Below are 13,011 nucleotides of genomic sequence, written 5' to 3'. Positions count from 1 at the left end.
GCAGTTTTGGTTGTAGGGTTACGGGGAGGATGGGGTAAATACAGATGAGGTGGTCATGGGCTTGTTAGTGGGCTGGGGCTTACCTTCTCCTTGCCCTTTTCTCCCTTTTTTTTTTCTTTTCTCATTTGTTTTCCCCTATATTGCTAATTATACTGCTAATATGCTGCTTTTACGTTGGTGTATGGCGTCGCCTCGCCTCGCCTAGGCGTCGCCTAGGCATCCAGAGGAGGTAGGGCGCCACACCTCGCCTCAACGCCTTAAGAACTATGGTCTCAAATATATCCAACTTAATGAACGATAGGCATTCCAACAACAGTAACACTTGTCTACTTCATGGTACACTCCATGTGCTTCTGCGCTTCATTTTCTTGTATCCTAATATAGTGGCACATCCGATAGAAAGAAAATGAAAAAAAAAGGGGAAAAAGTGGCACCTAGTATTTGACAGAAGTTATTCCGCACATCCACTGGAGTTCTGTTATTCAGTTTAGTTTCCTCCATTCATCTTATAGCAGAAGTTATAGCCGAGCCTGAACTTTATTTGCCAGTGCGCTCTGCAAATGCAAGTTTCTCAATCAGGTGCCATGTTGATATTAACATCACATTATTGGAAATAGACCAAAGAGAAGACAAAATGTTACAGACAAAATAAGAAGATTAGTGTATTTAGTTTAATGCTACCACATTTGTACTTTGTAAATCATGCTAATGAGCTGCAGATATTTGTGCAAATCGTCTGCCATAGTTAAGAGTATGTCTGCATGACACTACCCATATGCATGATTTTAATGTAAGTGCTAAATTTGTTTTTCTTAATGCACACCTGAAAACAGTTACGACTATGCAAGACGGATGGCGTCTGAAAAGATGATGACTTGCTTACCAGAGGAATCCCTTTTGCAGCTCTATCAGCAAGGTAAGAACAAGGCTTGAAGAAGCCGCCATACCGGTTTGTCCACTCTTCCAACTTTCCATGAATGTACTTTGCACCGATGGAATCCGCCCAGTGCATAACACCTCCCCTGTTTGTTAATAGAATGTGAGCTATTCAGTTATAAGATGAACATGGACCAGGGTTCAGTAAAAAGAAGAAATTAGACCGGAGTACACAAAAACAGACCTGTAAGGTGGGAATCCCATGCCAAAGATGGAGGCAATGTCAAGGTCAGAAGCTTTGACTGCGATACCCTCATCAAGGACCCGGCAGGCTTCATTTATCACCGGGAAAAACACCATCTCAACTATGTCTTTCTCACTTAGCTTCAGCAACTGGCACGATAGCACCAAAGGTTTTAGCACTAGAAGCATCCTCATCATTTTCAGAAAAAAATACAACATTTAATTTACCAAATGTTACATCCGAACTGCTCTAGCATTTCATGTCACGTCTCATAAGAATCTAGTGAATTCACTCATTTTACCATCCTAACCATCACGTTTAGCATAAAGGAAAATGACTTTTGACACTGTATTGGCTTATCTGCTTCGGATAGTTCTAATATTTAGTCGATACCATGACAACAGTTCTAATTAAACCTGCTTCCTAACCCCACCATTCACATTTCAAAAATAAAAGGCAGCATGTTTACATAGAAAGTAAATAGCTTTAGGTGCTGTATTATCAGCTACGAGCACAAATGAGACTGTAAAATATTGCCAACTTCTCAACTGATCATTGTGTTACTACCCAAAACATGGCTTTTAAGACATAACAAAAGGGCATGGATAATCACATGATAAAGAAACCAAACCTCAGGATCTGGTGTAACTCCTGCCATTTTCCTAGACTTTTCAATATATTTCATGATTTCAGGATCAGGTGTGGCCTTCCTCTTTCCCTCGTACTTGTAAAACCCCTTTTGCGTGGCCTCACCTGAGTCAAACATTTGATAAGCCAATTCAGATATGAGCTGCAGAGATAACAAATATGTTTAATTATGCTTACCTGCCCTATTGTCCTCCATCATGAGAGGAAGTAGCATTGATTTGTAGACCCTCTCTGGGAAATTTTCAAGGTATTGCATACCAGTGGCCACAGCCACACCAAATCCAACCAGGTCTGCCAGTCTGGATACAAGCAACAGAAAAAGTGCAAAAACTTTGAATCCATCTGTTTACTCAATAGTGTGCAAGCTCATGAAACACAAGCAAAGGTTCCAGAAACTTATAGATTATAGGAAAACAATACAAGGTCAATATCCTACCTGAAAGGACCCATGGGCATTCCGAATTTGGTACAGGCACGATCAATCTTATAAACATCCATACCAAGATCAACATAAAAGAGTGCTGATTGAGTGTACGGAAAGAACATCCTGTTAACTGCAAAGCCCGTACAGTTCCCAACCACTATCGGTGTCTTTTTTATCTTCTTCCCAACATCCAACAAGTCAACAACAACTTGTGGTGAGGTGTGCTGGGTACGGACTATTTCCAGAAGTGGCATCACATGCGCAGGACTACAAAATACAATAAATCAATAGTTGTCGTAAACAAATAATCAGGTATCGATGTATGCTGTATTACCTAAAGAAGTGTGCACCAACAATACGATCTTGAGACTTTGTTTTCTCTCCAATTAGATTAAGATCAATTGTAGATGTGTTAGTAGCAAGGATACAATGGGAAGGACAGTAGTTTTCCAAGTCAGAAAATATTTGCTGCTTCAACTTCACATTCTCAATAACTGCCTGCAATTGTGAGAAACAAGTGAATAAGGATAACTAAGCAAGTAAAGTTTTGTGTGGAAACAAGGGTAAAGACTTGCCTCAATAACTAGGTCCACATCTTTGAAATGTTCATAATCAAGGACACCTGTGACAAGAGACATAGCCTTCTCATATCTCTCGTCGGTCATTTTCCCTTTCCGCACCCGGCTCTGCAAATTGGCTGGTGAAACAAAATAGTGAGGCCGTCTATTTTCTAATTGCACGGATACTAAGTATCAGACATTGGCCAAACAACTGGAAGGATGTAAGATGATTCTAAATAACTCTACCTTTGATTCTGTCAATTCCAGCATTTAGAAACTTTTCATTTACTTCTTTAAGTATCACAGGATAGTTACTTAATATCATTGCGGTTGCAATTCCTGAACCCATAAGTCCACCACCTAATATGGCAACTTTACTTATTTTCCTAGGCATCAACCCCAAGTCTGTAGCACCTGGAATCTGTTCAATGTAACAAAGGATCAGGACAGTGTATGATTTGTATTAAGACTATAAAAGTTGCCCATACCTTTGATGTTGCCCTCTGAGAAAAAAACACATGGAGCAAGCTTTTACATGTATCTGAAAAAAGCAGGTCCTGGAAAGCAGTTGCTTCCTGCATTTTTTTCATTTAGAAAGTGTTACACAGAATTTTATAATGCTGTTTCTACCAATGAAAATTAAACAGCACAAAATATAAGAAATACCAAGTACCTTCCAGAGCCCTGCTCTTGGTCCTGCAACTATGCCTTCTTCAACAACATCAATACAAACAAGTGGGTGGTGAAGATTAGCTGCTTGCTTTTGAGCTTGAGCTCTTGCAAACTTCAGAATTTCCCGAGCCTCTCCAAGAGGTTCTAGCTTGTCAGTCTTGTAAAGGCTTTTGATCCATGGCCTCCTAAGTTCATATATATCCAAAGCCCATTGACGAGCAGTATTCACCAAATCATTAGGAGAAACTAAGGCATCAACCAAACCCAGTTCATGTGCCTCACCACCCTTGATTGGTTTAGATAGCTGGCAAGATGATATATCTTTTATTTTTTTATTGAAAAATGGAGTAGCTGCACGAATGTAAGAGAAAACAAAAATCCGTATACTCAAGGAGCAAAGGAAAAACTGGTGTAGCTTACCAACATCATTTCCAGAGATTTTGTCAGTCCAACAAGACGTGGGAGTCGTTGTGTTCCTAAAAGTAAGGAAATAGGGAAACATACACTCAGAAACAAATTACTTGGTACCAAGGAGGCAAGGACATTAAACAATTCTATCATAAGTAGAAAAATATGAAAAATAAATTACCTCCAAATCCTGGAATAATTCCAAGTTGAAGTTCTGGAAGACCTAATTGAGCCATTGGAGTTGCAATACGTGCATGGCATGCCTAATTGAATACATAAACCTTTTCACTTATTGTTACCACATCTGGAACAATGAATTAATGACAGTGACAAGGATAAAGGAATAAAGTACCATGGCAACTTCTAATCCACCGCCAAGAGCAAGACCATCTATTGCTGCCACCGATGGCTTTGTCGCAGCTATTTATGACAAGACATAGAATAACTGGTCAAGACGATTCTTCATTATAAATTCAATAGCCGCTTGTGAAAGGTGAACGAATCAAGTACCTTCTAGGGTATCTGTGAGGATATCAATTGCTATATAACCAACCTTTGGTTGCATCGCTGTTAAAAAATAATAGATCAGATACTTAGTGATGAGAACTGTAGAGTAGATCATTCAAGAATTATAAGGTGAGATAGTGTAGTGAGAGATAGAAAGTATAATGTACTTTGGCCTCCCTGAAGACCACCGAAGGAACTAATATCAAATCCTCCAGAAAATTTTCCTCCCTTCCCTGTAATAAGTTATAAAACAAAAAATTTCTGTCTGTCAAACAGGTGGAGATGGAACAGGAGTTGCTGTGTTTGGGACTTCGCCTCAAAACGTGGCACATGTATTTCTTAAAAGAATGAACTGCGCTATACCTGTAACAACAATGGCTTTGACATCGTTTCTCCGAAGGGCTTCTTCATAGCTTTCCTTTAAGCTATATAAGACTGGGAGGAAACAAAAGCAATTGTGAATCAACATATTTAGCAGCTAATGCAATCCATTAAAGCACTGCAATGACACTAAATTAATACACTGAATCTACTAATTCAAGACTAGTTCTGAATGGCTCATATACAGATGTATTTGAGAGTTGTCCAACATATGTATATGTCTATGTGGAAACAGGAACAGTTTTAGTGAATTGTTTGGGTGCTTAAACTATATATATGGTCATGGAAGATATAGATGCATTGCATTGAAGTTGAAGCCATACAACCTTTGTGCAATAAGGAATATTATCCTTTTTCCCAAATGGAACTATATCAGTCTTTCTAGTGATTCTATATATAAAAAAACTCGGTGGAGGAAGACCGCCCCCACGGCATTGCACTAAGACGAAACCTCAGCCAGGGCGGCCAAGAAAACCCCCAAACCCTGGCTTCACCCTATAGGGTCGCACCGTAACCTGGGCCGACCACTGTGTTGGCGGACACTGCAACTACCCCCTGGTAGGAGGGCCCAAACCAACCACAAGTGCCATAGGCCGGCGCCCTACCACTATTTTTTGGGTTGCCAGCGAGGGATTTTTTTTTTTTTGCCGCCCCCAGGATTTGAACCCTGGTTGGTGTCTTGCTCAATTGGGAAGCTTACCACTACACTACAGGAGTGTAGGCTTCCAGTGATTCTATAATCTTTCGCCATTGACAATTCCGCATATACCCCCAACACTGCAATAAATGTTTTCGAAGTTCCATGTATTTAACAAAGGGATTGCGCCATGTGCAAATCCACACGTTTTGAATGGGTAATTTGGATACAAATCATGATTTACTTCACATTTGAACTATATCATAAAAATTCCAAAGCAGTCCCACTCATAAAAACTAGGAGCAAGTAAAAAAGTATGAAAAATATAGAAGTTACAAAATAGGACGTTTGCTCACAGTGATGATTTCCTACTCAAATATTCATGCTATGAGATAGCTGAATAAGATAATCTATCTATGGATTCAGTCAAGTGATTTTCAGAATAAAATTTACAAGGCACTGGGTCAAGCAGTTTTCAACAATGCTATGCTGCAAGTGAAGCAAAGCTGCCTAGCTTAACATGGTTTCTTTATTACAACTTTTCAACAAATGATCGGAAACATTTTCATCAATAAATAGGAAACATTAAGTAACAATTACATGGGAAATCCTCTGGATAAGTTTTATTATATGGGGGAAACGAGCACCCACAGGTATAAGCTCAGTGGTATTTCACAAGGATGATACTAAGGAGAAACAAAGGAAAACAACTAAGAAAATTTTTGCAAGAAAACATTATGCTTTGTTGTCCAACTTTGTGGTACAGGTTAACGTGATTGAACTGGAGATTTGTTTCAGTTACTATTTATTTTCTATTCAAAGGAACAAATAAAATGTATTCTACTTGCAGAAATCCGCATACGGAACAACAGAACCTTGTAAGACTACTCAGCAGTGACAAAAAAGAAAATGACACGTTTCTGGCAGGACACGGTTTAATCACGCAATTTTTATATGGCAGTATGACAGACACAGAAGAAACAGCTTCATTAAGGAAATATCTCACACAGCATAACTTAAATTAGAGGAAATTAGCCAGAAATATCTCACAGAGCATAACTTAAATTAGAGGAAATTAGCCAAGTGCTAGCCCCAATCCAAAACACTCTGATTCTACAAGCAAAACAGTAATCGAGAATGATTCTACAGTTCCCCACGAACCCGTACCCCAAAAGCCCCAATCTCGGATCATACAGATCACGGAGGACAAAATTAAGCACAGCGGCTGCAATAATTGACATAACGGAAGCAATTTTACATCTCCCCTCGTCGAATTCAGCAACTCAGCGGACCTGAAACTCCAATCTCGCACCAACCAGCCCACAAGAAAAATAGGAAAGATCAACAAAGCAGATTTGGGAGAATATAGGGCGCAGCGGAGCACCATACCGTCGATGGAGAGCGAGTTGACCGGCGGGTTGCAGATGGTGATGACGGCGACGCCGTCGGCGCCCACCTCCAGCTCCGTCCTCCCCTTGGCCGCCATCGCCGCCGCGATCTCTGCTCCGGTGGTTCCAAGGTTTCTTGCTGCCGTTACTTTTCTTGCAGTTATGGCTTGCTTGGAGTTGGGAGCTGGCAAGCAACCAGTGCTGGCATTTATCCCCCAATTATTATTTATGGCGCGTACCGCAAGCAGTTGGCGATGACACGATCTACCTCATCTGCTGCTCTGTTTCCCGAGAAAAGCATGGGACTCTGCTCTGCTACGGCGGCAATTGAGATTGTGGATTGAACGAAAAGGGTGAGTGGATTAGGATATTGTCTGAAGATAGCCAGTCCTATAGGAAAAGGACTTGTATTCGTCTTGAATTTTTTTACAGTTTTTTTTGCTTGTAAAGTTTTGTTTTACCGCGAATTCTGAAGATATCGTGCAAAAAGTATTCCAAAAAGGAAGAAAAGCGAGGGAAGTATCGCATGCAACGTGGACTGTATGGTGTTTGTATGACGATGGGGCAGGCGAGGCGATAGGCGTTACACTGCTCCAGGCACAACAAGAAACTCGTTGCGTGACGCTCTCAACGACTACGCTCCCACACTTGAGAAAAACGAAGGAACATATCGGCTCCATAGCCAACGAGTACACGTTGGATTGATTATAGATAATGGCCGTGTTTGGTTTCCTGCGCTGGATTGCAGTGGCGGAGTGTGAAGCTAATTGTAGGGGGACCGATTATAAAAAGCAAGTGAAATTCAGTTTATACTTGGGTCTTGGGATGGTTCAGATGTGCTGACGCTGCCTGCTACGACACTGTTGTGTATGCGTATGTTGGGCAATTGCTATGCTTTAGCCTTGGACTGGTACTGGACCTAGAGAATTTCTACCGAGACAAGGGGGGCCGGAGCCCAGTTTGGCCTCTATGAGGCTCCGCCCCTGCTGGAGTGTACTAGAAAACTTTGACCGCTAATTATGGTGTTAAACAAAGCCAGTTTATAAAACCAACTCCAGAACCCCCACGCTAGAATTTGAAGAATCTAATGAGGCCATTGACCGCGTGATTAGAGAATAGTTACTGTATCATCACTGTAGCCAATCATCGATTAATTACCGTCATTAGATTCGTCGCGAAAAATTATACCCATCCTTAAAAAAGTTTTGCAAATAGACTTCATTTAGCACTCCATGCATGCGAGATTCTTTTCTCGACTTGTGAACACTAGGAACCCTAGCGGGAACCAAACAAGGCCAATTTTGTTTCTCAATCTTCTTTCCATGACCATTGACCAAAAGAGCGATTCATCGACTACTCCGTTCTAAATTGTAGTCTGTTTTAGTAAATCTAGATACATAATTAGCAAATCATTCTATCAATTTCCATCCATCCATCCATCAATTTCCATTATTTAATTAGCAAATCTAGAATCTAAATACATAATTAGATAGATTTGCTAATTATGTATCTAGATTTACTAAATCAAACTATAATTTGGAACAGAATGAATACTCACAGATAACATTATACTTGCTCCGTCCATCAATTTCCATTATTTAAGATGTATTTTTGGTAGAGAGAGTCCTAATGAAAGATATCTAGGTCTCTAAGTAGATTTTGGTGTATAGATGACAAAACACATGTAGGTTTAATCTCATTATCTAGCATGGGTTTGAAATATATGATGAAACACGCCCCCTAAAAAAGAAATGAAAAGTAGTGGCTACATACAAAGTTTGATTTCGACGTTCTACATATGTACGGAATAATGAGGAGATAAGTTTTTCAATGCCACTGGTCCCACGTTATTATCAGGTCCGAGCGAACAAAAATAAATGTCTAGAATTTGTCATGATGTTGCGCCATATCTTTTGGGTCGTTTATTGTGTTAGAGTCCATTAGGGATGCACCTTTGGTTTTTTTGGCCGATCATACTCTTTTATATTCAGTAGTTGTATTCCAAATTCGGGTTAGATTTTGCTTAGATTAAGTTATAAAGAATAGGTTCGCCATCATCAATTTGTAAGACCCTTCGTGAGCATAACATGTCATATGTAATCTTTATTGGTTTTTTTATTTTTGCTTATGTTCTTCGATTCACATATATGAATTAGTCTTTGTGGCGAGGTCAACCAGGCGGCACAAGATTGATGAGGCCTCGTTGATCAGATCCAGGATCACTTGTGTTAAGTTTCCGACCAATAGATAGTTATCATCTCCTGACAGAAGATCGAGCATTTACATTCCCATTAGTTCTTAACCGTAATTTCAATTCATATATCAGTTTTAGATGCTCCACAGAGGTTGCATATCTCTACAAACAAGTTGTAACACCATTCGTTGGGGACGACCATTTCCCCAACACATTACCGAGATGTGTGTGCTATACGGTGGACTACCACTAGTCTTTGCAAGTCTTTGCAAAAAAAATAATAATAATAATAAAAACAAGTAGTAGCCCGCGAGGTTTAAGCTGCTAAGTTAGTATACCCTTCCCCAAAGTGGGTCTGTGGGTGTACCTGGCAAGCTGAGTAACCCCCTAAATGAATCCCCTCTCTTATAACTTTCGACAAGCTACCAATAAATTAGAGAAATTTAATTAATTAGACAGGGCCAGAGACTTGAGCTTGCACTATTTTCCTAAGCGGGTACGATGACGCATCCACGGCTCCACATACTCAGGACAGAGATGGTGAGGAGAGCGTGAATTACCTGCCATCTCGGCTCCTAGCCTTGGGTGCATGCGTGTGTTTGGGCTGGGTCAGCATGTGAGTTTTTGTTTTTATTTCTTAAAAATAAAAACAAAAACTGCCACTGCTGCCGCTACTGCGGTCCACCACCGTCGTCACCATCGACTCCCCTGCCCGGTGCCGACCCAACCGTCGCCCCGCCACCCAACCCCCCCGGGCGGGTTGGCCTGCCCCCAAGCAGCAGCCCCGATACTCAAACCCCAAAACTCTAACCTAGCATGGCAACGAACGACCACGAGCTGCGGCGCGAGGAAGGAGAAGCGGCGTCACCCAGGGTTTACAAAACCGACTGGTCAGGTCAAACTACCGCCCTCCGGTAGCGGTTTACCGGACCGGTTTGACCGGAAACCGGTGGAAACCGATTAAATTCAAATTCAAATTCAAAAACACATGTGTAACCTGTTCCGACCGGTTTGATCGGTTTACCGGTCCGGTCTGACCGGTTACCGGTGTTTTAACCAAAAAATCCGACGGTTTAAAAGTGGTTTCCCGGTTTGACCGGTTTACCGGCCGGTTTGACCGGTTTACCGGTCGCCATATGCGGTGGGTCTTAATGGGCCAGCCCATTTTTTTCTTTTTCTTTTTTGATTTAACTTCATATGCCCGCAAACTATACTAAATGAACGAATTTTTGAGAAAATTTGACACCATTAGATTCGTCGCACCTTGAATTATTTTTAGGATTTTTTTGGGAATTTTTCATATTTTTTTGAATTCAAATTTAAATTTTGAATTTGGGCCGGTTTGGTACCGGCCTAAATCGAAATCGGGCCGGACCGGTTTCACCGGTAACCGGTCAAACCGGACCGGTTCCTACCGGTTTGGTTAACCCTGGCGTCACCTCGAAATCCTAATCTAGTTGGGCTCAAATGGTAATTGGACCGAAATTATCTACAAAATCGGCTTGCAATGGTCCTGTTTGGTTTGTGTTACGTCAGAACTGTAGTAAATTTGATCAATAATTAAGAGTACTAAATAATGACAGTTTACAAATCTAACTTCAGAATTCCTGCGTCAGTAACCCTGAAGAATCTAATAAAATATTTGACCACGTGATTTGAGGATGGCTACTGTAGCATCAATGTAGACAATCATCGATTAATTATTGTTATTAGATCTTTCGCGAAAAAGTTACAAATCTTTGAAGAAGTTTTACAAATAGACTTTATTTAGTATCCCATACATGTAAAAGAAATCCGTGCTACCAAAGAAACCAAACGAATGACATCTCGCGAGACGCGAGCGATGTACAGCTCCCTCGTCTGTGGGCAGCCGAATCTCAAAAAAAAAAAAACTCTACCCGGGGGAAGAAACGGCCCCACCGTTTTTTCATTAAGAGGAAGCCACACCGGCTTACCCGGATAGAGAAACCCCCCGAACCCTAGCCATGCCCATGAGGGCCAAGCCTTACGGCGAGCACAGCGAGGGGTTTTTTTCTCTCAGCAGCCTGAAATTCGCTTCTGATGAGAATCGAACTCAGGACCTGCTGAGAGCGCGACGCTACCGGGCCGGGCTAGCCATCTCAACCGCCCGGCCTTTCGCTGGGCAGCCGAATCTTGGCCATGTTGGATGACGGTGTAGGGTCACATCACAATTTCACAAAAAGACGAATGTCCGCATGGAGTACTAAATGAAGTCTATTTGCAAAACTTTTTGAGGGATGAGTGTAACTTTTCGAGACGAATCAAATGACTGAAGTTTCATCATGATTGGCTACAGTGATGCTACAGTGACCGCGCTCAATTATTCACTAATCGTACGGTCAAATGCCTCATTAGTTAGAGTAACTGCTACAGTACCATAGTTGTGGAGGTAATTTTGTAATTAGACTTTATTTAATACCCTTAATTGGTGGTTAAAATACCAAAAAGTTTTCATAAAAACGTTTTCACGGGTAAACCAAACATGGCCCAAACTACAACGAGACCGGCCCAACCAGCAAGCAAATGCACACCCAGGAGCAGCCCACCTAGGTCACGACCGAACCGGCGGAGATGCAATTGCAATGATTGCCGAACTCCGTGACGTGCAAATGACAACAATCAGTGGGCAACACGCGGGACGGTGCCCCCCCCCCTCTCCAATTTCAACGCGAGGCTAAGGGCTCGTTTGTTTTCTTAGTTTAAGTCATAAGTTTCGTTACATCGCATTTTTACACATCAATTAACAATATTAAATATAGACTTATTACTACCTCTGTTCTAAAATATAACAATTTTTTATTTTTCAAAGTCAATTTTTTTCATCTTTGACCATGGATGGTAAAAATTATATAAAGATTGACAACATAAAAGTGATATCAGTTTATTCGAATTGAAGCCAACTATCAGAAGATGTAATCTTTTCTATTTAAAAATAATTATTTTTTGACATATTATTGGTCAAAGATAAAAAAATATTTGACTTTGAAAAGTCAAAAAGTTATTTTATTTTGGGACGAAAGTAGTACAAAATTAATTTCATAAGTCGTGATTTAATCACGAGACGAATCTCCTAAGTTTAATTAGTTCATAATTTAACTACTAATTCTTACAATAACCATCTGCTGATTTTGCATTAAATATACTTAATAGATTCGTCTAGAGCCTTAATTGCAACTTATGCTATTAGTTTTATACTATGTTGGCACCTAAATATTCGAATTGACATCGGAATATTTGATGTGACATCAACTTAAAAAGGCGAAATAGCCAAATTTGTCCCGAACTATCGCGACCGGCTCAATTTCGTCACTCAACTATCAAAATGTCCAATTTAGTTCCTGAACAATCTATATTGGTCCGGTTTCATCCCTGTGCTGAGATGACGGGCCACCATGGACTGCCTCGTCAGCGTATAGTCAGATTAGCCTTTCAACTCACATTGAAATATCAATTTTACCCATGTTCTTTTTTCTCAAGACAGTCAGGCCGCCGCCTGCTGCGACGAGCGTGGCGCCGCACCTCGCCACCCCTCTCCAAACTTGCTCGCCGGCCCCCCTCCTAGCTTGCTCGCCGCCCTCAGCAAGCCCAATCCTAACCACCATCCCCTCAATATGCTCATCAAGTAGCTGTTCAAACTGCAAAATCAATCGGCAAAATGGGACATTCTCATCACAAATCGAATCATCGTGCCCTCAATTCCAGTCAAATCACAAGCCCTAACCAAGAATCACAAACACTTCCCTAAGAATGCGTGTGCTACTTTTCTCCTTGCTCAGGTTGGGCCTTCGCCTCGCCCTTGAGCAGATGCGCGCGGCATTGTAGGAGTAGTGACCTGCGTGGCGCCCTGCAAGGGCCAGCGAGCGGTTGGGGAGGAGCCGGCGAGCAGGCTAGGAGGGGGGCGGCGAGGTGCGGCACCGCGCTCGCTGCAGGGGCGGCGGCCGCGGCCTGACTGCCAGGGAGCGAGAGGGGCTGGCTAGGAGAGGGAGGGCGGATGTCTTCAAAAAAAGAATAGGGGTAAAACTGACATTTTAACATGAGTTGGAAGTCTAAT

The 13,011-nt window shown here is 41.5% G+C and overlaps 1 protein-coding gene across 1 annotated transcript; it reads right to left on the bottom strand.

The window, feature by feature from the left end:
* Nucleotides 1-267: 267 nt before the first annotated feature.
* LOC120706866 (glyoxysomal fatty acid beta-oxidation multifunctional protein MFP-a-like) lies at nucleotides 268-7,093 on the bottom strand. The gene is made up of 18 exons (XM_039991607.1): nucleotides 6,747-7,093; nucleotides 4,703-4,774; nucleotides 4,507-4,572; nucleotides 4,343-4,399; nucleotides 4,185-4,252; nucleotides 4,014-4,095; nucleotides 3,845-3,900; nucleotides 3,426-3,728; nucleotides 3,241-3,327; nucleotides 2,999-3,173; nucleotides 2,768-2,889; nucleotides 2,527-2,690; nucleotides 2,205-2,459; nucleotides 1,946-2,067; nucleotides 1,752-1,873; nucleotides 1,121-1,269; nucleotides 884-1,022; nucleotides 268-554 (listed from the first exon to the last, which is right to left on the bottom strand). Exons 1-18 carry the CDS (start codon nucleotides 6,841-6,843, stop codon nucleotides 519-521), a joined length of 2,172 nt encoding a protein of 723 aa, XP_039847541.1. The 5' UTR covers nucleotides 6,844-7,093; the 3' UTR covers nucleotides 268-518.
* Between the last annotated feature and the right edge of the window lie 5,918 nt (nucleotides 7,094-13,011).

Source organism: Panicum virgatum, chromosome 5K, assembly GCF_016808335.1.
Source record: "Panicum virgatum strain AP13 chromosome 5K, P.virgatum_v5, whole genome shotgun sequence".
In the NCBI taxonomy this organism is placed as follows: domain Eukaryota; kingdom Viridiplantae; phylum Streptophyta; class Magnoliopsida; order Poales; family Poaceae; genus Panicum; species Panicum virgatum.
The sequence above is the reverse complement of the archived record's forward strand: the minus strand, read 5'-3'. Positions and strand labels throughout refer to the sequence as shown.